This window comes from Pholcus phalangioides, unplaced genomic scaffold, assembly GCF_987345545.1.
Source record: "Pholcus phalangioides strain wild (caught in Gottingen) unplaced genomic scaffold, Ppha-v1.0 ptg000040l_1, whole genome shotgun sequence".
NCBI classification, from domain to species: Eukaryota; Metazoa; Arthropoda; class Arachnida; order Araneae; family Pholcidae; genus Pholcus; species Pholcus phalangioides.
In genome coordinates, this window is record NW_028301626.1 from 340,170 (window position 1) to 365,838 (window position 25,669).

The following is a 25,669-nucleotide window of genomic DNA, read 5'->3' on the forward strand; positions in this document are numbered from 1 at the left end:
GGCTGAGAAAAAAGCCATCTATATCTCTCTAAATCACTATTATTTAAAAATATTGTTGAAATAAAAAATGTACATGCTAAAGTTCTGCATTTTTCAAACTAACCATATTGAATTACAGTAATTAACACTATGCACACTTCTCCAAAGGACAGCTCTTGGCAAAAATTGCCAAATAAAATCTAAAACCAGTCAAGAAAAGCAAATCACACATAAGTGCTGAATTCTGTTAGGGAAAAATATTTGTGAAAAAAAAATTATTTTTAGTATATTATCAGGCATTATATAAGAAGATGTAAGATAATAAAAGAAATGTGATAAACATGCTGGGGTAAATCGAGAAGCTATTCATACTTAGAATAAGACAACCATAAGTATTCTCATGGGCATTGTATAATATTTTATCATTTATAAATATTGTTTGTGATTTTGTTTTTAATTGGGTTGCTGTATTTTTGAAATATATGACAACCACATTTGTTATGAGCATCTTTTTCTCAGTCACCTCGTTGGGCATTTTGCCTGTTGTGACATTGTTTTTGTATATCATAATTGAAGATGTTTCTGAAAAATGTAATTGAGGTGCTAAGTTTTAAAACAATTATTTTTTCCGATTGGTGCAAGAAGAAGCTCTAATCTTCAACCTGGAACAACAAAATAGCCTAATAACAGGGGGGGGGGGAAGCAATAACAAAAAAAAAAAAAAAAGAGAGATGTAATTTAACTGGCTACCTTGAACATTGCATCTGCTTGCTTGAGCCCAACATTTTTCAATACCAGCCAAGCTTTTTTCCGCTTTGACTTCTATGCGAGAAAAAAACAAATAAAATGTTGAAATCAAATATATATGTTTTATGAACTATATTTCTCCAGTGATTACATATTTAGAAACGTTAGTTTAATAGATGGCAACTGACATGCTGGTTTTTGTTTTAAAAAAGACACAATGTAAGAGAAACTGGCTATGAATACCATCATCATAAAAATTTTTGAGTATCAATAAATTAAATTAAAAAAGTATTCAGAAATAATTTTGAACATTGAGCGCAACTATTCTCTCTCTCTCTGAATATTTTTTTAATACAAGAAAAGTGATTATATAACAAATAAATTTTATCTTCGAAAGGTGTGGTGGATACACTGTTGCAGTATTTATGCTAAGCTGACATCTCTATATTTTAAACCAAGGGTCTTCAACCCTTCAGGCAATGTGAGCCAAATTAAATTTTCCACAAAGCCCCAGGGGCCCCCAAGTCATACCATGGTATCCTCAGTTATTGAACAGGGTTCCCCAAATTTATTGGACACTTTTATTTACTCTGAATTTTGTTTCTTTCACTAAATTTGATTTCTTATTCATTTTCAAATAACTTCCTTTATTAATTAATTTATTTTAATCATTAATTTTTATCAAATCTGAAATTTGTCTTGTAAATTCCAAAACTAATTTTTCATTCATTTTAACTTATTAATTATGAAATCATTTCTTTGAAAAATTGTTAATTTTTCATAAATTATTACTCTTGATAATTTTGAAATTACTCTTGACAATTCTGCAGTTATTCTCAATAATTCTGAAACTATTTCTATCAGTAGTTTTGCAATTATTTCTTTCAGTAATTCTGTAACTATTTTTTCATTAACCATAAATTTTTATCAAATATGAAGTTATTTTAATCAATAACTCTAAAACTATTTTTTTCATTGAAGTGATTTTTAGTATTTCTGTTAAATTCTGTATTTATGTATACCTTTTGGATGCCAAATTTGATCTCTTGAAATGTGTAGCCAAAATAGGCCTCAAAAACCATTTTGGCTCAGGTCCCCAAATTTGTTATGATGGCCCTTTCAATATCAAATGCATAATATTACTATTGAATCTGGAAAGTATCTCACAGATCGATCTAAATACAGATTTCAGTGTCCCAGAGAGCTCTTTAATGATTTTTTTTTTTTTTTTTTGTAATTTAATTGTTTTTCTATGTAAAATAGCTATTTTTTAAAAATGGTTGGAAGGGCATAGCAGAAATCTCGGATGGCCACATTTGGCCCTTATAACAAGAAATATGGGTAGTTGACACAACAGCAGAAGTTTTTGAAGTTCTGAAAAAAATTAAAGGAAAAAGAAAAAGTCCACAAAAATATTAATTTTTTTTTTCCATGAAACAAAATTTTCACGAGAATGCTCACATAAGTGTGTGAGTTAAGATTTAAATTGCATCAAAAATTACTTTTCTAAAACGAACTTTTGATGGACGGTGACTGCATTAAACAAACCCTCTATTCTATTACTATTTCGTGCACAAAAACTAATTTGTATATTAGGATACACAAGTAAAAAACTAGTTAAATTCAAAACAATACAACAGAATTATTTAAGATTATTGAAATGGAGGAGAAGAAAAGAGGTCGCACCTGCTGTTCTGATCTTGTTGCAACGCTGACATACACGAAAACAGTTGTATTGAAAAGGAGATCACCATTATGAGAAAGAAGACGGAGATGCCTGTAGCCTGAGTGAAAGCAAAAATTTTCAATATTATAATGAATATACATGCTAAAACCCATGTTATGGTGAAAAATTTCAACTTTTTTATACCTGACAAGGTCATTGATTAATTATTATTTCTTTTTATTTGTATTTTTAATACAATGAAGGTTAATTTAAACTCAAGTGCATGAAAAGCTTTTTTTTCTTGTTGAAATATGTCAAGAATTTTATGATTTCCCAGGTTTTATAATCAATGCCTGTGATTTTTGTTGATTTCCTTGACATTTTGTCAGCAATAATCAAATTCCCTCCAATTCCAGATATTCCTTGCATAAATGCTACTGCAAATTAGATAACCAACTCAGTGGGTTATCAGAAATCCTTCAGAAAACTATCTGCAATATGCTTGAAAATACCAGCTGTGGGGCTGGTACTTGTGCCAAAGTGACACTAACTCTGAAAATTGACATTCCTTGTATCGCTAACTTACTTTGGATAGTATGTTGGTGAAAACCAAATCAACCAATTTTGGTTTTAAATGTGAGCTACACTTTGATTTTAGCCTAAAGGCAGAGAAGTGATTTTTTTTTTATGTGTGTGTGTGTGCGCGTGCGTGCGTGTGTTTTTTTCTTTGAGCTGCACAAGAATTTAAACTCACTTAAATGGCCTTCCATATGTAAAGATAATTCTCATTTCTATTCATATATCTTTATTCCGATAAATGCATGAAATAAAACTGAATGCATGCTGTGTAAACTAGCAATTTCTTCATTCATACCTGTCTGCAAACATAATAATGGAATGGAATACTGTCCAATGAAATCATCGCCAATGAATTCGTCATCTAACACAGATATTCTGAGCATTGCCAACTCTGGAACAGCAATGGTAAACTCAAAGCTCTCATCAAAAATGGGAGAATGACCTGAAATTAAAGGAAAAAGAACTCTTGTTTTGATACTCAAGAGAACACCCAAAAATAAATAAATTTTGGGAGACTCTGACCATTATATTGTTCCCAAATATATATATATTTTTTGTAAAAATCAAATTTTTTATTTGCATAACTGGTACTTTAACTGAGCTTGTTAAAATATGAACTGGACTGCTTTAAAAAAAATAGAAGGCCTATTCAAAATTCCTGCAAACTTAACATTTATTACTTGGTCAAAATCATGTAACCAATTATTCAATTAAAAACAAATTAACATAGATAACGTGACATAGCAATGCCAGCAGAGTGACCAGCTAAATAACAGATATGGAAAAGAAAAGCAAAACGCAATCATGAGATCACAGCATGAGTATTTATACACATTTGAAAACAATATTGTTGCCACCAAAAATAAACTTCTGTAAAAATATAATATAGGTTCCGTGTAAATACACAGCGCCATAAAATAAAGTCCTGTTTGCATGTGCAAGAGATTGGGAGTTGCTTTGGTGATTATTACGTGCATAGTAACTTTTTTCTTCGCACGAAAAAAAAAAGAAAAGAGAAGGGACTGTGAGATCCCTCAAACGAAGCCCCCCTCCTTTTTTTGAGGGAGGAAAATGGTGGGTGACTTCAACCTCCTCTCCCCATAATCCATTGCACCTCAAACTACCGTTAGCTTGCTCCAACCACTTATCCTGAGCCAACTACTTCAGTTCAACCCACGAGACCAGTGATACCTTCTGTGACCGAGTAACACCGTGGTAAGATGCTCGTCTTCCACAATGAAGGTTACCATCAAGGTCCATGGGTTCGAGTCCGTCCATAGAACGTTAGAAGCAAGTTCTTTACCTACCGAGCCTGGGGTGACCACCGATGGGTGAAACCTTTATTTCCCACCCAACTCCTCTGGTTGGATATTGCTGTATGGCGATATATGACCAGAGTTAGTGTGTGGTAAAGTAGTGATACCTTCTGGAAAGAAGATGAGGGAATACCAAAATAAACTGAATGCTCTGTAAAAGGGTTGTTGTGAAAATCCCTGTTACTGGTAACTTCCTGGGCTATTTTATTCCCCATGTAAATAGGGCTTAAATGGAGAGACAGTTTGTTCCCATATAAAATCATATTGTTGCCAAAAAAACTACCCTATAGTTTTAGTTTCAGCACCTCAAGGTTTGCATAAATAGAATTTATAGCATTGGTATAATTGCTGTTCAGCATGATAATTTTAAATAATAAACACCCATTTAAATATGCAAATTCTGGCAAGTGATTGGTGAAATATTTAATATTATTTGACAATCCCTCATACCATAAATAATTACAGCAGACTCTTGCTAATCCAGCAAATGTCAGACCAGGGTGTGTGTGCGCCAGATTACTGGGAGTTAATTGAAAAAAAAGCCTACTCAAATAATATAAACTTCAGCATATAGACATTCAGTGACATGTTTTCCTCTTCTTATGCTTGAAGAAAACGTGGCTAAAAACGCTATATTAATGGACAGGCTGAACCAGACATAATGTGTATAATCATCAAATCATGATTTTCCATCACAGATAAAGTAACTTATAATTTTAAATCCATTTAAACCAGAAATTGCAATGATAAATTGGTCCAGATTTATGAAGGATAATAAATTTATGTAAGTATATAACCTTCATTAGAAACTGTTCTTGTCCTAGCTTCAGCACAGTCTGCAGGCAAACCATAAACTTGAACAACAACATAGGGATCGATGGCACTGGCTTTAGATGAAGCGCCCTTGGGCTGGGGTAGCTGCTGCGCACTAATCACCTAATGTAAAGTATTTGAAATACATTCAAATCATGTTATTGGGGGGGGGGCATAATTTTTATTCATAGAAATAATCAAAAACTTTACTAATACAATATTTTATATACAACTATAGCTTGCATTGGAATAAACAGTCATCTCAATGATTCAAAGTAAATGAGAATGAGACTACCTCAAATTATACAGAAAAAAAATTACAAAAAGTATGTAATGAGTAACATTTACTTAACCCCCAAACCAGTTCAATTATTTTCCCTGATCTACTTGAAAAATGACTTTTTCCCCCTCTGAGAAGACTTTTATTCTCATTTGTGCACATGAACGTGTTCACCTCCCCCCTCCCTCCTAGAACTCTGAGAACAATTAACCTAGAAGAGAAATGATCTTTTTTCAAGAAAAAATGTACATTCACACAACACTATTCTACCTTTATGTATAAACTAGTGGGCTCCAGACCAGGGACAGGTTCTTTGACATTGCCACCATAAAACATATAAAGCTGCTCTCTAAGAAAAGGAGGTTTCAAGGTATAGCCACAGCCACCATTTTGTTGGAACCAACCTTGATACAAGTCCATAAGATGACCCGCAGTCTGAAAGTTCATGGCAACTGAAAATATATAAAAAAAACTATTTCAACCATGCAAAAAAAACCACAAAGAACATTTTGAAAAAAATTGCAAAATTTGATAATTTTTCATTCAAACTTAAGATATTTTAAAACAGATTTCTGTTTAACCAGCACTGGGGGGGGGGGGGGGGAGACACACTCAGGCATTGAAGCATTTTCAAAAACATAGATATGATTTATGCTTTTGGATTATTATATTATTTATAATACACTAAGTGGCCACTTTATTATGACCACCTGATGTTTTTAAATGAGCTATGGTGTCACACTGTGTTCTATAATTTCGGTCATGTAAATCTGACTAATAATGAGCCCACACTTTCCAGTGCAAATTTGATCATGAATGTTTTGAAGAGACCGACAAAAAAAGTTAAAAGAAAAAAATTTTTTTGATCATGAAAAATCCAAAAGATATCAGTGATACAGTGAAAAGTAATTACAGTTACGCTGAAATAGCTGGATGTGATAAGGGATTTTCCACAAATTCATATTTCAATTATTTTCAGTCATTTGATTATTGCCTTCAGTTTTTTTTTTTTTTTTTCATTTTGACATCATACACATGTAAGCATTTCTCTCATATAGCATCAGGCATGCGTCTCCACTCATTTGTATAATGCTGCACGCTTATTCTTGAAATAATCAAATAACAGAAAATAATCTAAATATTGATTTGTAGAAAATCCTTCTTGTCATCCAGCTACTACTTTCAGCAAGTAACTGAGATTGCTGCTCACTATACCGTTGATATCTTTCTGGATTTTCACGGCATTCAGTTAGAATTGTTATATAAGTTACAACACTATGTATCTGGCAATCAAAAGTTACGGAAAAAACAAACATTTACATTTACTTCATATGTGTAACAGAAACCATTTACCTCATATCGATCAAATACTAAATTGTTACATTTTAAATTTTTTTACAGTCTCATGTATATATATAGTGTAAAAATTTTCAGTACATGTCATAAAAATTGGTTAAAAACTCAGCATGTTATAAACAAAAACACAAGAAAAATTAGCATTTTTATAAGCAGCATTTATATCTTCGTGAATATAAGTGGTTTTTTTCATGAAAATGCATACAAATATTGCACAAAGCAAGTAAAATATTTTGCAAAAGTTATAGCAGCTTTTTATAGCAACTGTCTTTGCCTTTGGCGCCAGAAGCCTTTCCAAACATTTCTTCTCTACACTGATTTCACCATTTGGTGACGGGTCAACTTGGGCTGAGCTGTACGCCTTCTTTATATTTCATCTTTGGCAACAGAGGGCCCCAGCAAACAGTACCCTTCTTTATAGTTTGTCATTTTGTGACTATGGCCCCTACAGGGTTGATCAAAATTGTTTTCTTTTCAATTTTCTGCGGGTCCTCTAAAAACATTCATGAGTGAATCTGCATTGTAAAGTATGAGTTCAAGTATTATGTTTGCATGCCCGAAATTACAGAATAGAGTGACGTCAATGCTCATTTTCTTAAAACTGTCAGGTGGTCATAATAAAGTGGCCACTCAGTGTATACCTTTTAAATACAAAAAATGACTGCAGCACATTTACAATTAGTAATGCACCTCTTTTACAAAATTTTGATGAATCTTTATAAATTTTAATATAAATCTCCTTTTTTTCACTTATTTAATTATAACATCAACACAGATATAGCAAGAGCGGGAAACTAAAAAAATAGGCATACCTAACTGACATCCGCACGACCAATAATCCAATGGATTGAAATTGCTACTGTCTACTCGACTACTGTTAGGGAAGACATGAGTGAGGTACTGTTTGTTATGGTTGACGAATTCCTCTGAGAAAGACTGGCACAATCTTGAGATCATGTACTCGGAAAATGAAGATACGTCGCAGAGTTTTTCTGAAGGGAATCACAAAAATTGTTTTAACAATTCTCAAATACAAAAGCCCTACTACACGTCTATCAAACATGCAAAATAAATATTTAAAAAAACATTATTATTCATAAACAATACTGAAAAACATAAATGCGAGACTAAAAATACTCACGTATGTCTTCTGCTAACTCAATATTCCAGAACATCATCCTCGTAATGCTGACAACATCAGAAAGTGCTTGACTGAGTTTGATTTTTTTCAGCACATCCTAGGATGAAATTTTAGATCATTAATAAAATTCATTTTCACGTATCAACATAACATCCTGTCCACAAGTAAACCTCATGATGGATGCAAAAAAAAAGTCATGCATGTTCTCATCATATTGAAGCAAAGCGTGTCTTTGACACTTGGCATTCTGAATACCTTGATGCACAAAATAATTTCTCTCACGCATCTTACGTTGTATCAATTTTATAAATTTATCGTAAAGTAGTTATACATATATATTTTTGCCTAATTATATATGCAATTCCCTGTAAGGTTCAGGAGAAAAAGAGTTGGAATAGACCGAGGAGAAAAGAGGTGGAAGAAGGATCGAGAGAAGAAAAGGATGGACACATTCGAAAAAGGGGAGAGATAGTGGAAGTTTGTACCAAAGAGACATGATGGTTTTGTGGAAGTTGTATAATAAATGAAATAAAGTGTCGTTTTTTTTCCTTGGAAGTGTAGAACCCAGTTATTTTGCACTGAAATCGCAGAAGTACAACCAAGGATCTACGGTCAATAAGAAGATGGGGAAAGTTTACTTTCCCTGATCCTTATGCAACAGAAACACTGAGAAATTTCAAATCAAAACAATTAGTTAGATGTGTCTATGCTTCTTAAGGGGATGTTTTGTTGGAATTTATATGCAGTGGAGCCCTCTCCTGCCAAAGCATGACACAATAAGAAACCTTGGATATACCACAGGGACCATCATGTCTCGTTATCGTATTGAATTGAGAAAGTCCACTTTTGCATACTATGTCATTAATCTTACATACTGGGGTTAGGTTAGGCCTACAATAATGTGATAAACAACACACCCCCTTCCCCGACACCTGCTATAAAATGTGGTTTTACTGTACAAAAAATAAGTTTAGCTTCCGAGCCTATTATTTGGAGGGGCAAAAGAGTGTTCTTTTATTCACTGGTACTGTAGCAATACCAGCAAAAATTGACCAATCAGTGCGCAAAACACAAATTGAATCGCATAGTTTAATCAATTTTTTTAAGTGTATAAATCAACTCACACGACTGGTTACACAATCCTGATCTTCGTCCTCATCAGAAACTTCTCCAGAAGAATCATGGCAGTTTGAAGGAAGTTTCTTGCCCTTTAAAAAAATATTTTGACACATATGATAAACTATGTGATGTTTCAATAATATTGTTGCAATTAACACAATAACATTAATTCCCCCCCCCCCTCCACTTAAAATTTTATCATTAGAAAGAAAATTATACCAGTTCTTGGTGCCTATGCCGTTGTGAGGCATAGGCACTATGTTGGGAATCACCGGGTTATATTAAGCAAATGATGTACCTTAAATGCTATTACATGATGAAAAATTTATTGTCAGTATTTAAAAAAATATGGGATGTTGCACTTCAGGGAACACACTTTATTTTTTATAATGTTTCGTAAATCAGTTGGAATATTCAAGCACTGTACAAAATTGTCTTTACATGGCGATAAAATATATGAAGAGAGAGCAGAGCAAAAATACACAAACAAATCATACATTCTTCTGCTTTTCCAAGGCTTATTCATCCTGGACTGGAGTATGCTGTAAGGTTTTGGAGACCATACCTACAGAGGGACATAGACTTGGTTGAAGGGATGCAGAGAAGAGTTACGCGTCTTTGTTGGCACACTGGGCTTGAGTTATGAAGAAAGACTTTATTTTTTGAATATTTTTGCATTGGATGAACACAGTTGTCTGGGAGATATGATCGAAGTGTTCAAATGGTATGGATAGGATGGACCATGATTTATTAATTCACCATCAATCAACTGGCTTTACAAGGGGACACCAGTATTGTTTGGTTTGGGACAATAGGAGGTTATGATGTCCCAGGGAATTTTTCTCTAATATGGTTGTTAATAAATGGAATAGCTTACCCCCCGGGGGTAGTAAATTCTAACACAATTGACACGTTTAAAAAGAAATACAATAAACATGTTGGGGTAAACTGAGAAGCTACTCATACTTAGAATAAGACAACCATAACTATTCTTTATGGACATTGTACAACATTTTATCATGTATATATATTGTTTGTAATTGCATTTTTAATTGGGTTGCTGTATTTTAGAAATATATGACATCCATATTTGTTATGGCATCTTTTTCTCAGCCCCCTCATTGGGAATTTTGCTTGTTGCGGCCTTGTATTTGTATCTGTATAAAATTAAATTCAATGAATGATAAACTGAAGATTTTTCTAGCCTGAAGGAGGAAAATTCTGTAGCAAATGTGTGAACCCATACCCAGAGCTATAACGTAAGGGCTGTTTCATCCCTTTCAAGTCCCACTTGCAGACTTAGTTCAGTGGGTGTGGTACCTGAACTACTGTGTGGCATCACTGCTGAACCACTTTTTTTAGCAGCTGACATGAGCATGCGAAACGTGTTGATTTTTTTACATTTTAGGTACTTATTTTACTGTTTTAAGCGAGTGAACCCTCATTTGTGGTGTTGTTTTAGAGTGTCATGTATGAGTATGTGGTGCTTTTATAATCTATAAGTTAAGAAATGGATTAAATCCAAGAAATAATTGGTGAGTAATAATATATTTTGATACATTCAATTATATTTCAATTCAATTATTATATTTCATACATTCAATTATATTCAATATATTTTGATTTTACATTCAAAATAGTAACATTTTAAGACATTTTATAATAGAATTTTTATATATACATATATATTTGCTTTTCATGTGTTTATGTTGCAGTTGAATTGGTAATAATGAATCCCAAGGCTTTTAAAAGCTGCACCTAATTCATAGGAAAACAAAAAGATAATCAAAAATATTAGAAAGTTAAAAAGATAATTGAAATAATCTGTCTTGAGTTGGCTTTCAATCAACCCAGTAAATATTTTAACTAATGTACATGATTCAACTGAAATGGATTTGAGAAAAATATTGTCAGTGGAAGTTACCTCGTAAGCAAATGCAAAATTTCTTATTTTAAATGTTTAAATGGTTGAATGAAGTAAGCCAATGAATATGCAGGCACAATGGCAATAATCAAAAAGATAATTTTGGAAATAACTTGTAAAATTGGCAGTATAGTGATTGGAAACTGTTAACAGGGTAGCAAAGTGGGCGCACTCATTTCTGTTTGAGCAATGACATCAACTGGTACAGACAACTGGCTCGTCATCAAACAGCCCTTATTATATAGCCTTGGTGAGTATCAGAGTATTTGCAATCATTCTTGCATTCAAGTGCATTCAAAAAATTAAAAACACTAAAGTTTACAAACACTAAATTAACTAACTTTGATCAGTATTTTCCCCTTCAACATTTCTGGAGTTGCTTCCATTACCCTCAGAGGCCCATCTCTTGATGGCAAATAGAGCTTATCCCCCAGAATATTGATCAACAGTTGAGCTACAAGTTCTTGACCAGATAAGCTGCAATGATTCTCCAGATGAATTATTAAAGGGTACCTGAAAATAGAGAAAAGCATTAGTAATTTCTCACAATATCATTAAAAGAATAACAAGGTACTAAATTGCTAAATAAAGAAGAGACAAGGATCATTTTCACCAATCAAGTGCAAATTAAAAGCTCCAGATAAACAATGTGTATAAAGGCACCCTTACTGTGAACTGTGGAATGCATAAGCCTTGATTGCTTCAAGAACATCTCTCATCAATATTTTTGAAGTCAAGGTATTCCCGTGATAAACAACAGGACTGTCCAAACCATCATGGCAGTCAACTATATCAAGAGCAACAAATATAAATATGAAAAATCTGTAAAAATTCAGACAATCATTTATTTAAAATCTTTCACATTCAAAAAGCATGACTTTCTGAAAGTTATGTCCTGTCAACCTTGGTGATGAAGAAACCCTAATACATTAAACCAGCGGTTCTCAACCTCTTTTGAGCCTCAAACCTTTTGGAGCCTTTTTTGAGTTCTTAAGCCCTTTTTGGCATATAATTTCTATGTCTAAGCCTCATAAGCCTATTTTTTATTTATTCATCAAAGTTACAGATTTATTTTTATTGTTCAAAAATATTTATAATTATTTTGTTCAAATTCACTGGGTTTCTTTCACTTTCCTCGAGGCGCCGTGGAGCACCTGGAGGTTTTCACTGAGTCCCTAGGACGCCGCGGAGCACCGGTTGAGAACCGCTGCATTAAACTTCCAATTTAATAGATTACTAAGAGCAAAAAGGTGTCGAATCGTAACTTTTTTTTTTTCTAAAATGCAAAGTATCAAAAACATCAAACTCCACCCATCAATACTAACAGTAATAACACAAAATGGAAGATTTAAACTATTTTTAGATGAATAAATATATTCTCTATCTTGTCAGTTTTTTTTCTATTGCCATCAAACAATCAGAAATTGATATTTTTTTATTATTCTTATTATTATACACTATCTGGAAGTAAAACAAAGAATATCACAACAAAAAACTTGAAACTATATAACCCAAGGGATTATAATAACTTTCACCCTTGCAACACCTTTGGGAATGGGATTAGAATTTTAAACAGTCCACAGCATCCTTGCTTGATCTTCAGGCCTTTCTGTGGCATCCAAGTGCCGTGACACAGCAACTGGGAGTCATACCACTATTATGTTTAACATGAATTTCATCCTTAATATAAATGTCATGGATTTCCCTGACTGATGTCATAGCACCAGTGTGCTACATCTCACTGTTTGGGGGTCACTGGTGCGTATCAATCATTCAACACCATTTTCATCAGCGCCACTTGCTGCCATCTGTATGATCGCAAGAAAATTATTTCTGCTGAACTCAATGTTGAATCCATTCAAATTTTGCAGCAGCAGCTCAACTTTTTCTATATCCACTGAGTCAAATTTTGTGTTCAGATAGAATCATTGCAATTTTAAAAATTTAACTTTATATGAACTCATTGCACTATATTACTACGCCTATATGGATATAAACCATTTTAGAGCAGTTACAGTTTCAAAAACATAATAATAAAAAGCTTAATGGAACATTCATTTAGGATTTGATTTGGTTCAGAAGAAAAAAAAAAGTCCATCAAATCAAGGGTATACTGTGCACTGCATACACAGGGTGCATAGCAAACAGGGGTATGGCATTTTACTGGTGAGCCGTTGATGCTAGATGCATACTTCCAATTAGAAAATTTTTCCAAAAAACATGTAGTACTGAGTCTCAGGTCTCTCTGAGACCATCCATCCCTTTCGGAAAGAGCGCAAACCATCCCAAGATGGTCTCTCTGGGCAGTCAGCGGTCATGTCTGTCTGTCTGTAGTACTCAGTATACCATTATAGTATAGTATTATACTCAGTATAGTACTCTGTATATCATTCATGTTTCCAGGGATCGTATAGTTATAATTTAAAATAAAAAAATTAACTATATAGTATATAGTCCCTGTGTGTGTGTGCCCCCCCCCAAAACCCAGTTAAAAAGTTGTTGCCCTGTCTCTCCTGACACCAACAAAAAAAAATTGCATGTTTCTAAGTGCAATATGCACCAAGATATTCAAATTAAAAAAACTGAGAAAATTTGGGGGGAAAACAGCATTAAATGCAAGTAAAAAGGTTTTTCCTGCATTTAGAGTTGTTTTTTTCCCAACTTTCCTCTATTTTTAGAATTCCAATATCTCAGTGAATATTGTACTTAGAAACACTGAAATTTTTTTTTTGTTGGCATCACGAGAGACAGCGCAACAACTTTCTAATTGGGTTTTGGGGCACACAAGGGACGGTGTAAAAAGTTTATTTTAACTATACAACCCTTTGCAACATGAACGTCATATCTGAGTACTACACGTTATTTATATACTTCTCTGATTGGAAATACGCCTCTAGAATAAACAGTTCGCCAGTAAAATATGATACCCCTTGTGTTTGCTATGCACCATGTGTGTGTGTAGGGTGCCCTGTTGCATATGCCTCCTGTATATTGGGAGATACAGCAATTAAAGCAATAAAAAGCTATAAAACGTTCACATTAGTCTTGATTCCTAAAAAATTACACATCTTTGAAAGACTGATACAAAATTGTAGTTGAAATAAACACCTTTGATGCAACGACATCCCATTTTCAAAGCTGTGATGTATCCTTCAATTCCTGATGGACCTTTAAGCTGATCTTCCAATAAATATCTGAAAATGTATAATAATTAAAACAGGAACTGACACAGAGAGAGGCATTAAAAATATTGATTAGGTGTGAAGTAACGACATAAAATAAAACTCACGTGTTGTGAGAACTAGAGATGAAATAGTGAGCAAAAGGACAAGCCATGTTCTGGCAAACAGATTTTTGATTAGGATCCATAATATCACAGCTCTGTGATAGCAGGAAAGATGTGAAACCTATTTCATGGGGGGGAATAAGTAGAACGGAATAAGTAACCAAAACAAATGCAATAAATGTTAAGTAACTTTTTTAAAAATGGCATCATTCATCTTACAAATGTTTTTATTTAATTTGTGAAAAATCACATGAAAGATTTAAGCATTCCCCAGAATTGACAAAAAAATTGAGATACCTAATCATAACGTACGCATGATTTCCTCAAGGGAAAGGGGTTCAATTTTTTTTCTTCTGGGGGAGGGGTTAAGTTTTTTTCCTGCAAAATAACACCGTAATCTCGGCTTGGGGGGGGGGGGTAGAACCGCAACCCCCTTCCCTGCATACGCCAATGTACCCCATTATCCATTTGTTGATTGGGATAGAATGCCTCAATAATTTAACTAAAGTCGAATCAAGTTAAGGTGAAACTAAAGGTTCTGCCAAAATTTTTCATGTCAACTGAATTTCATGTTAACTGATATGCATGACAGAAAAAAAGAGTCTTTACATTCTATTTGTGTTCGTCTGAAATTTAATACAGCGTAAATTTATAAATTTATACAAATACAATACATTAAATTGATCATCATAAAATGCTCTTTTTTTCCTAATTTTTAAAGCAAAAAATTTACACGCCAGCAGCATTCAATCTTTTTTTTTTTAACTACAGTCGAAAATTTCATTTAAAATTTTTTGCTTAACCTCAATAAGAACTAACTGCTGTTTGTGACTCATGATGAATGAACAAGCATCTAACAATCAACAGCATATGCACAGTGTAGTAGCATGATACCAAAAGGAAAAGATGGATGAGATAGCAAATTTTTAACAATTACAACATTTAATGATGGAAAACACAACATTACATATGACACATTCACATGAATAAAAATTACAGACTATACAACACATGATGTTTAACTGCCAACAATGTATGACATGAAGAAAAAGTGTGCAAACAGCTCTTCTTTCCTCCTTCCCAGACGAAAGCACCATCAATGATGTTTACAACAGCTTTTGAAAACAAGACAGCGAGTAAAATATTAGACCCATACACTTTAAAAGCCACTGGTTTTCTAAGTCTACGTCACAACTCCTGGGGAAGTCACCAACATCAGAAGCAAGCTGTCAGTGTTATTTGTGCCTGTTCAGTGATTTGAAGTGGTTGTTTGCTCAACTATTTTGGAGCATCCCAGATAATGGTTAGCTGAGACAAGGAAGCTGCTGATGACAAAAGTTTAAGAATCATTGCTGTAAGTCAGGCATCTTGAACCTGTTGCTTGCAAGCATTAAGGTGCTCCCTGAAGCCCATAGACTCCTCAATGCACTTGTTTGGTTTCATGCTTGTGAGTACTTGATCAACGTTCCAATTAAACACCTTGTACAAATTACATGCATTTGAATGTCAAACTTGCCATAAGGGTGATCTTTTGAAGTGTACACGCAGTGCTCGCAACTAGAAAAAGGTAGAAGACCTCTGCTGTAAGTGGGTGACTGAACTGTTACAGACATTTTAATGATCCTGGGGCTTACAAAAACCAAGAAATACTGACATAAATTCAAATGAAAGTACCCCTGACCCATTCGTCAGACATACAGGTTATTTATAGAGCTAACCCGCCACCCTGCTAAGCACAACCTCCAGCAGGGCGAGATAGAAAACAAATTCCTAAATTGACTGCTGGTGGAGATAAGTTTGGGGGGGGGGGAGGGCCATCCCCTATTAATTTATCCAGCATTTCAGTTTATTTTTCAACTATTATATTTTTTTGGTTTTTTTTTCTCAACAGAATGTTTCCCCGACTTTTATTAAATATTTGCATTTTCAAAGACCTTTGCCAAATATTTTAAATTTTGCCTGACTATCCAGGTCGCTGGAAAACTGATGGATTATGGAATTTGTCATTGATGGATTTTTTCCCATCCATTTCTTTTTCTTCACTGATTCGCTTCGAGAACATTTATTTGCAAATATAAAAAAACACATGAGTTTTTGTTTTTCCTTTTTAGGAATTCATTATATGCAACATAACGAGAATATAATGCATGTTTATGCAGTGATATACTTTTATATATGCTTGCAAACAATTACAATAGTACATCCAAAATTTAAATGTGACTATCCTCATTGGACTATGGAGTGAGTTACTGAATTTGATTGTAAAAGGGCTTCTAAAGAGTTCTGAGAGATAATCATCGAATTTGCCTATGTGATCGAACTCAGGGCATACCCAAAATTATCCTTTAATGAGGCACACTGAATTTGTTGTGAACAAAGAGAGATTTTTTTCTTCTAGAGAAATTTTTAGGTACCAACCTTCAAAATACATTTTAAATCAACAGAAACAGATTAAGATATATTTATATAATATATTTTGATAATTTAATTTTTTAACGAAAATATTTTTAATTCTTGATTGTAGGGGGTGGGGGGTAAAAGCCTCCTTGTGTGTACTTCTGGATCAGGGTCTCGTAAGTTACAGTTTTACCAAACCTGATCTTGATTGATCATTGAGGCTCTTACAACTGAAGTGAAATTTTTTAGACTACCTATTTGCACTTGGTAGTTTCCACTGATTTTGTAATTGAGTATAAAACAAATTTGATGAAAGGGCATCATGTCCCATTAATTTGCATAACAGAATAGGTGGATGAGAACGGCTCAAGTCTGCATTTGGATAAAAATTACATGTCATCAGCATGCTCATAGAAAGTAACACATACCATCAATGAGTAGCTGTTTATTCTTCTTCGCTTCTTCTGATGGTTCAAACTCTTTGATAATTTTCAGACATTTATCTACATCCATGTTGGTCATCTGAATAAGAAAAACAAAAATGTTTTTCATATATAATTATATTTTAATCTTAATACAACAAGAATTATTATTCGTGAGCATTAATATTTTCAACTACTCAAGACCATACACCGCAATCATTGATAGAAAACATTTTCATGCTAAATTCCATAAAAACAAATATATTTTCCTTCAAATTAGTTATTATTTATAAAGTTCAGAAATATTACCCCTTGCTCTCCTTCCAGGAAGAGTAGAAAATCTTCGATCGACATATAGTCTTTGCCAGAAAACCTGCAAGAAAGAATTTCAATCACAATTTTGTTAGGTATTTAAGATTTTGAGTGAAAGATTGCTTTGCTCAAAACCCCCAAGTATTTTTCTTCACCTCAAAAAACAATCACAAATTGCTTCAAATTCAGATCAAAGCACCCATTGGCATGAGCCAACTATTCTCCCCATGTGATAAAGAACAGTCACCATTATGCAGACTATTCTGTTTATGGGGATAAAAAATCAGTCCCCATTTCGCTCACTAGTGGCCACTTGATGATAATGGGCAATAAACATTTTTGTGGAATATCCCACTTATGTATGCAAACAGTTAATTGATGTTGGAACCAGATATAATGAATTGAAATATTAATTTTATGTGGTAAAAGAAAATCCATCACTTACCTCACAAGTAAAAAATATATTTCAGGTCGGGTGGAAGTTTCTTTGAAAATATTTATAAAATCACTGCTGTCGATTCTTCCCCTTTCTTCTCCCATCTTTCCATGCTCAAACTCCTGGCAATAGAAGAGATGATTTGTAAAACATTTTTTTGAGCATAAATTATGCCTTCATAGTTGATGAACATAATTATTAAATTATGAATTGCACACATGAAAAACTTGAAAATTTCTTTCAGATCCTAGGTTTTTTTTCTCTCAACCGATCCCTAACCTGTGGGGCAGACTCCACATCACTGGTGAATTTTATCAACAATATAACTTTGGCAAAAGCATTTTTTGTTTTATACTTTATTGATTGATCACCATGATGAAAACAAGAATGTTGACAAATAAACATGTTGATACACAGTTTCATTGCATAAAACCCATTAATGCTCAGAAACATACTAACGTTATTCCTATGTGCATTATACAAAATATGACACAAGCAGCTGGATCTTGAGAAATAGACAAAATTGTTCTATAACAACAGTTTGATCTAGCTATAAAAAATTAAACTGACTCAAACTAATGATTGCCCATGTCATACATAATAGACATCATAAAATAAGATTAACTAAAAAGAAATTTGTTTTTTGCTTTGATCAAATTATTTTTACACAATTTTAAATGTTCAATTGCATTTTTTTAGATGAAAAAAAAAATTCTCCATTTGCTGCAATTGAAAGATTAAAATTAAAAGATTTCTCACCATAATCTTTTGCCTGAGCCTGACCGTACTCAATTGGTTGTTGAGCTTCTTCATGAGCGAAATTGTTTCACATTCATTTAAGAGTCCTTTCTGATCAGTGTCTGCTTCATCAAACACTTCTCTCAACCACCTGAGAACATAAGTTAAGGACAAAGGGATTTTTCTACTAAATATTAACACCTTTGGGATTTTAACAATGACAAGACTTGGGGGAGAAAAAAGGCACTCACAAAACCTTAATTTTCATCCAACAGTAGAACTAAACAAAAATCGAATTTATAATAATCATAGTTTTTAGTAACATTGGTTTACGGAACAGCGTCTAGCTTTATTAGGAATTATCAAATGTAAAGAGGATTGCCAATTAGTTTTAAGCTATAAGGTAAATGTAGAAAAACATTCTTACATTTATAGAGTGTGCAGAAGTGAAATTCCCATGCGCTAGGCTGTGCACCGATGTAATTATTAATAAGAAAGTTCTGAAACTTTAAAAACATCCACACCTTTTCATCAGCAATAACAAGAGTGCTTACTTAAAATCCACTTATGTCGGCAATGCACAAAGATTTAGTAAACCAAGCTGCTCAATAGAACATTATAAAAAGTTTCATAATTTTTGTAATGAAAAGTTACAGTTGAAGACAGAGAACAGGAGAAATTTAATCGTGCACACAGGACACTGTGCATATTAACATACCAGGGAGAAAAAAAATTAAAAATCAAGATAGAAGACAACCACAAAAAATGATGAATGGATCATTTTCATGTAGAAATTTTTGAAACATAACTATACAAAAAGGATATTTTTCTCTCATCTTTTGTCTCTCATCAAATGTGTCAGGAGCTGAAAAACACACACATGAAGTTAATTTATCATCACAGAGACATTTCTTGAACAGTTTTCAATTCATTAAACATATGGGGTCATTCAAGTATTACATCAACACACACACACTTATGTCATCAACCATCCTTCATAAAAATATTAAATATTCTTAATGGCATCTTACTCTGTGTGCCAAAAATGAGAAAACCCTTTTCCTAGTTTGTTGACCCTTGAACTAACATTCTTCCTATTGATAGGTCTTCTATAGGGCCACTTTAGTGATCTCCAAATGTCCCGCAGATCCTTCAAGTGATCTGGAAATGTGTTTGAGCTGCTCAAGTATTCTAGAAATGTATTGCAGGCCACTTATTGCTCTAGAAATGTAGCAGGGATGCACAATGTTTTCAGTCTGCGGGCCAAATATAAGATATTCTGTCTGTGATTATGCATTATTCCCTAGTGTAATTATTTAGTTTAGTTAATTTGATAAATTAACCTAAAACCTTTAGTTAATTTGACAAATTAACCTAAAACCTTTAGTTAATTTGACAAATATGAAAAAAATTCCAAACAAGTCTAGTGTGTGATGAATACAGTTGGACCCCGATATAAAGATAACAAATTTTACAATTGTACCCGATATAATGATGCAATACATATATGAATTATTATGTACATTATGTCATATTGCACGATTTATCATGTTTACCAATCCCACGACGCTTGGGTATCATGCAAAATCATCAGTGAAAGTGATAATTTCTTAGAACTTTTTAAATTTACTAACGACACTTGAGTACTATACATCACCAGTAAAAGTGATTAATTTAGGGAAATTTATCAAATTTACTAGTACAGCTGAATATGTGTGAAGATACTATAGTATACACGGGCCGCTTCAGTGCTCTGAAACTGTGCTGTGTGTAACTCAAATGATCCATAATTATGCCGCAGATCACTTAAGGAATCTTAGAATGTGCCGCGGGTAACTTTAATGATGTAGAACTGCACTGCAGGCCACTTAAGTGCTCTAAAACTGTGCTGCATGCCACACAAGGGATCTCTAAATGTGCCACAGACTACTTAAATGTTCTGGAACTGTGCCATGGGTCAAATATGTCAGATTTACTGATTAAATTTTATGTGCCACGGGCTGCTTAAATGCTCTGAAATTGTGACACAGGTCACAATCTGTAAATGTGCCGCTTAGTTCATTTTTACAAAATTAGGTTTGAGGTGGTGGGGGGGGGGGCACATTTGACCCAAACTGTGAGATCCCAAACTTAATTTCAACAACCACCATTTTCAATCCACTGCTGGATGAAGGTCTCCTCTAAATTTTTCCATTCTGCTCTGTCTAATGCTTTAGCCATCCAGTTGACTCCAGCCACTTTCCTAATCTTGTTGAACCCTCTTGTGCAGGGATGCCTTCTCTGACATTTAACACCACGAGGATATCAATCTAGAATACTTGTGGTTCATCTGTTGTCCTGTCTTCTTGCAATATGCTCAGCCCATTTCCATTTTAAATGTTTAATTCTTTCCATGATATCATATATAATAGAAAGAATTCCTTCAACCTTTGTATGGTTCCTTATCCAGGAGATTCATTTTCTGTATCTCCTTGTGATGCCTAGCATACATCTTTTCATGATACTTTGTGTTGTCTGTAGCCTTTGTATTGTCTTGCTTGTAAGTGCCCATGTTTCAGCTCCATAAGTCAGTGCTGGTAGCATACACTGGTTAAACATTTTTCTTTTCAGGAATAATGGCATGTGACTCTTCAGAATTACACAGTTTTTACCAAAAGTGCTCAATCCAATCCTGACCCTTCTGTTTATTTCATCATCCATTGTCCATGGTGATTTCTTGTCCCAGGTATACATAGCTTTCTACTTCTTCTATTTCTGTGTTGTTGAGCAGGATCGTCTTCTTCAACGCAAAGGGGTTGAACAAAACTTTAGTCTTTTGCAGATTCATTTTCAAGCCCACCTGAATACTTACCTTCGCCAGTTTTTGTAGCATTTCTTCTAGTTCATCTGGATTACTGCTGATAACAACAATGTCATCTGCAAAACTCAAATGGTTGAGAAATTCTCCATTTATTTTAATTCATTTCTTATCCCAATCCAGTTTTCTGAATACTTCTTCTAAAACAGCAGTAAAGTGTTTTGGTGAGATAGTATCACCCTGACTGACTATAGTCTGACTCCTTTTCCGAGTTTAATCTTTGCTTTTCCTTTATCCAAATCGTTGCAGTTCTTTTGTCATATATTTTCTTGATGATATTGATGTAAGTCTTCTCTACCCCAATTAAATCTAGAGCTTCAACAACAGCAGATGTGAAGACAAGAGTCAAATGCTTTTTCAAAATCAATGAAAGCAATACACAATGGTAATTTGTATTCCTTTATGAGTTCCCTGATTGTTTGGATGTGATCCATTGTACTAAATCCACTTCGAAATCCTGCTTGTTCTTTTAGATGGGCTTAGTCCAATTTGAATTCAAGTCTACATGTCAACACTTTGGTAAAAGTTTTATAAATTGTTGATAAGAGACTGATTGCTTGATAATTCTTGATATCCTCTTTTTTGCCCTTTTTGTGAAGAACCATCACTGTGTTATTCCAATCTTCAGGCACATCCGATTTTGTGAGGCAATTTGTGAACGAAGCAGCTAGCATACTTAATCTACATGACACAAATTTAAAATTTTTTTAATCGCCTATTTTTGGGGAAGAATAAAATTTAATTTTTTTGTTTTGTTTTTGATTTTAATGTTGATTTTGTGGACATGTGCAAGTCCGAGAAACATATAAATTTTCCCCCCATGAACTTTATGGTTGATGTCTTTAAACTAAAGACAGAAAGGGGGAATGACAAAAAAAATTAAGAAAATCAATTTGAATCATAATTCTACTGGTAAAAGTTCAAAGTCATATTGGAAGTCGGCTTAAAATTGTGCTTAAAAGTTGAAAAAAACCACAGTAAATGTACTTTAGCTAATTATAAACCACAGCCTCATACTTTTTCAACAATACTAATAAAATTTAATAGTGATATAATCACCCATACAGTCCAGATATATTTTATTTTAGAAACAAATCAAATAACTTACATTTTGAAGCGCCAATCAATAAATTAAGCCCAGTGACCCATATATTCGCTTCTTCTGGGGTTGATGCAATGAGATCTAGAGATTCAAAGTTGTCATTGTAAAATATTGAGAAAGCGCAATCTTCAGAATACGCCCATGCAATGTCTTTGTTACGTAAAACATCAGTGCTCCGACCCATTCTAACCTCCTTTATGCACCTAACGGACACTGCAAAATTAACAAGAATATTAATCAATTGATGCAATGATACCACAATTCACAATCTTAATCTGTTCCTAAAAATAGCTCATCTCGAGAAATTATTTTTTAAATCTCATTTATTGGTGCCAAACTCCGAAAATAGACATTTATATTCAAAAATATTAACATGGTGCACTACAGGAGAAAGAAAAAGTGTTTTCGCTTACAATCAAATACAATGTCCGGTATAGTCAGACAATCACTGTCACTCTCAATTTGTTTGAAAAAGAAAAATTTTCATGCATCAAGTGCGTTTTCCCTGAAATGTTCTATGCAAGTTAATTGAATATTTGCTTGGAACATTTCTAGTGAAAATTTGTTTGTTTGGGCTTGAAAACTTTAAAGATAATTTAGGCCCAAGCCATTGTTCCCTCTAAGTCGAATGTGTATGCAGCACTGAAAATGCTCCTGCCCATGCAAAATCACAAAATACACTGTTGGTCAGTGGTTCCCAAACTGTGCGTCACAAAACTTTCTCAAGGCCATCACAAGGAGTTGGTGAACTGATGTGTGCCCATTTAATTCTTTGAAATGATTCTTGTCTAGATTATTCTTGGGAGCTGCAGATAAATGATGACAAGGCCAAGGGAGCCGTGCATTGAAAAAGTTAGAATGGGGAATTACTGCCTTAAGGGGATATTAGGGATGGGACGAATATTGATTTAGCGGAATACCAAATATTTGCCGACGGGGAATATATATTTTCTTAAAATTCATAACAATTACAAATAAAATTAATGTTTTTAATTGAAATAAAATTATTGGCAATTTTAAATGATTAACAATGAATTTTAATTATGCAATTTATTATTTAAATATACAATAAAACTTCCTCTAATAACCACCTCCGAACAACGGCCACATTTTGTTGTAACTGAATGCATCCCATAGACAAGAAACTTCTGAACAACAGCCCTTTTGGAGATGAAGTCAGGGAAAAATTACACTTATCATGATGAGAAAAAATAATTTTCAAGCCGATTTGCTGATTTTTAAGGGTTTTCCTGCTCCCTGAACTTTACGGGGGAAAAGATTATGTACACTTTCTTTTCCTGGGTACAAATCTAGATGGGTATATTGAAAGCAGTGGAGAGGGGGAAAAACTTGAGGAAATATAGGAGAAAACGGAAGAGACTTGCAGCTGTCAGCACTCTAATCACTAGAGGGATATGAATGTTGTCAGATTACCAGAAACCCTTTGTTTATCTGGCACTCCCTACTCCAAGGAAAGGTTCCATCCAAAAAATGGTGCTCTCAAATAAGAATAGAAATGTCCAGGATAATCATTTTTTTGAGAGGGATGTGTAAAACTTTTTTTTTCAACAAGAATATATGTCAGAGCCTATGTCCTCAGCTACTGGATTGAACTTAGGAACACCCTAGAAAGAAGGTCTAGTTAAAGGTACAGTGTAAACAAAGAACTATTTGGGGTTGGTGGTCCATATCAGTTTTTCTTGCTTGTTGTGTTATACCTGAGCACCGCAAGCCTGAATTTTAGGATTTCATAATAGTTCTGACAGCACTATTATAATCTAAGCATCAAATGATCTACAGCAGCTGCAGATCACTTGATCAATTATTATAATATTATCAAAATATAATCATATATTTTAATATAATTAATTATACAACTATCATAATCAGTTACAGAATGGATTGCCATTTCACATGCTATATACAACCTCTGACAATAAAGTTCAGTGAATAGTCCTGTAACATTAACGTAGATCAAATGTTAACGAACGTTACCTTACTGTCCTTCGGAATAGTCACCTCCCATTACTATGAACCGCTGATATCTCCTATACATGTCCTGGAAACTTTGCAAGAAGTCTTCTTTTGGGATGGAGTTCAAAAGCCTCATCGCATTTTGTTGGATGTCAGGAATATCGTCAAATCTCTTTCCTTTCAAAGCGAGTTTGAGTCATGGGAATAGGAAAAAGTCTGGAGGATTGAGATCTGGCGAGCATGGAGGATGTTCAATTTGCACCACTCCCTTTTTTGTTGGACGATATTGGCTGTGTGAGGGCGAGCATTGTCGTGAACAAGAAACCATGAACTTTGTTGTGCATACTGAGATTGTACCCTGCGTAGACATTTCATGAAACGGGTCAAAATTTCAATGTACCTTGCAGCATTCATCGTCGTTCCCTCAGGTAGAAATTCCTTGTGGATTTTCCTGTTCTCAGTTAAGAACCAACGCACTAAACAAGCACTTTGCAAAACAAGTCTTTCACGGAACACAAACGACACTCAACTGAACAACAGTGGCAGCAGATGGTCAACACCTGCCGCTACCCATGTGCAGCATTTTTCTTCGCCAGTGTTGCCAGATCAGCCGTTCTGACTTCGTTCACCGAACTTTATTGTCAGAAGTTGTACATAGATCACAAATTTTAATTGTTTTTTTTCCAAAAATAAAACCACCACTCCCAATAGCAGCCACATTTTCACAGCCCCATTGGTAGCCGTTGTTGGAAGGTTTTATATTGTATATTAAAAATTTGGTAATTGAAAGATTTTTATTGATACGATGCTGACAATCAAATTCAGTGATGTGATACATTGTGTTTTAATATTACTTACAGAATCAATTTTTTCTTAAAAATAGTTAGTTTTTCCTCTAATTAAGAAAATATGTCAACCATTATTTACTCTCAACTAGTAATACATCATCAAATTTATGACTTATTTTCTTGTTTTCCCGCTTTAGATGTTCATTGCCCCTTTTGCCTCTTTCAGTAGCTCTCAATACATATCTTGTCTAGGTACATCCTTCACTTAGTTAACGTTAAGTTCCACCTTATTGCAGTAGGGGGTCTGTTATAAGTTTCATGTTTTCTTTATCCTAGAAATTCACTCTGACAATCTTTTTCACAGAAAACACCATACAATAAAATATAATCGGTTAATTTTTAATTTATGGCAAAAACTCCAATTAGTATAAGTTTTT

The 25,669-nt window shown here is 33.8% G+C and overlaps 1 protein-coding gene across 1 annotated transcript in view; it reads right to left on the reverse strand.

Moving 5' to 3' along the window:
* LOC149065233 (inactive phospholipase C-like protein 1) overlaps window positions 1-25,669 on the reverse strand; it is a 60,488-nt gene that overhangs the window by 16,342 nt on the left and 18,477 nt on the right. The window contains exons 3-20 of the mRNA XM_089254219.1: window positions 22,477-22,683; window positions 19,316-19,376; window positions 18,533-18,662; window positions 17,783-17,895; window positions 17,335-17,398; window positions 17,032-17,125; window positions 14,210-14,327; window positions 14,029-14,114; window positions 11,590-11,707; window positions 11,262-11,433; window positions 9,002-9,085; window positions 7,878-7,974; window positions 7,549-7,728; window positions 5,651-5,832; window positions 5,085-5,223; window positions 3,267-3,413; window positions 2,413-2,510; window positions 730-801 (exon numbers count right to left, since the gene is read on the reverse strand). Coding sequence (XP_089110345.1) covers window positions 730-801; window positions 2,413-2,510; window positions 3,267-3,413; window positions 5,085-5,223; window positions 5,651-5,832; window positions 7,549-7,728; window positions 7,878-7,974; window positions 9,002-9,085; window positions 11,262-11,433; window positions 11,590-11,707; window positions 14,029-14,114; window positions 14,210-14,327; window positions 17,032-17,125; window positions 17,335-17,398; window positions 17,783-17,895; window positions 18,533-18,662; window positions 19,316-19,376; window positions 22,477-22,683 — 2,162 coding nt within the window. The remainder of the gene's footprint in view (window positions 1-729; window positions 802-2,412; window positions 2,511-3,266; window positions 3,414-5,084; window positions 5,224-5,650; window positions 5,833-7,548; window positions 7,729-7,877; window positions 7,975-9,001; window positions 9,086-11,261; window positions 11,434-11,589; window positions 11,708-14,028; window positions 14,115-14,209; window positions 14,328-17,031; window positions 17,126-17,334; window positions 17,399-17,782; window positions 17,896-18,532; window positions 18,663-19,315; window positions 19,377-22,476; window positions 22,684-25,669) is intronic.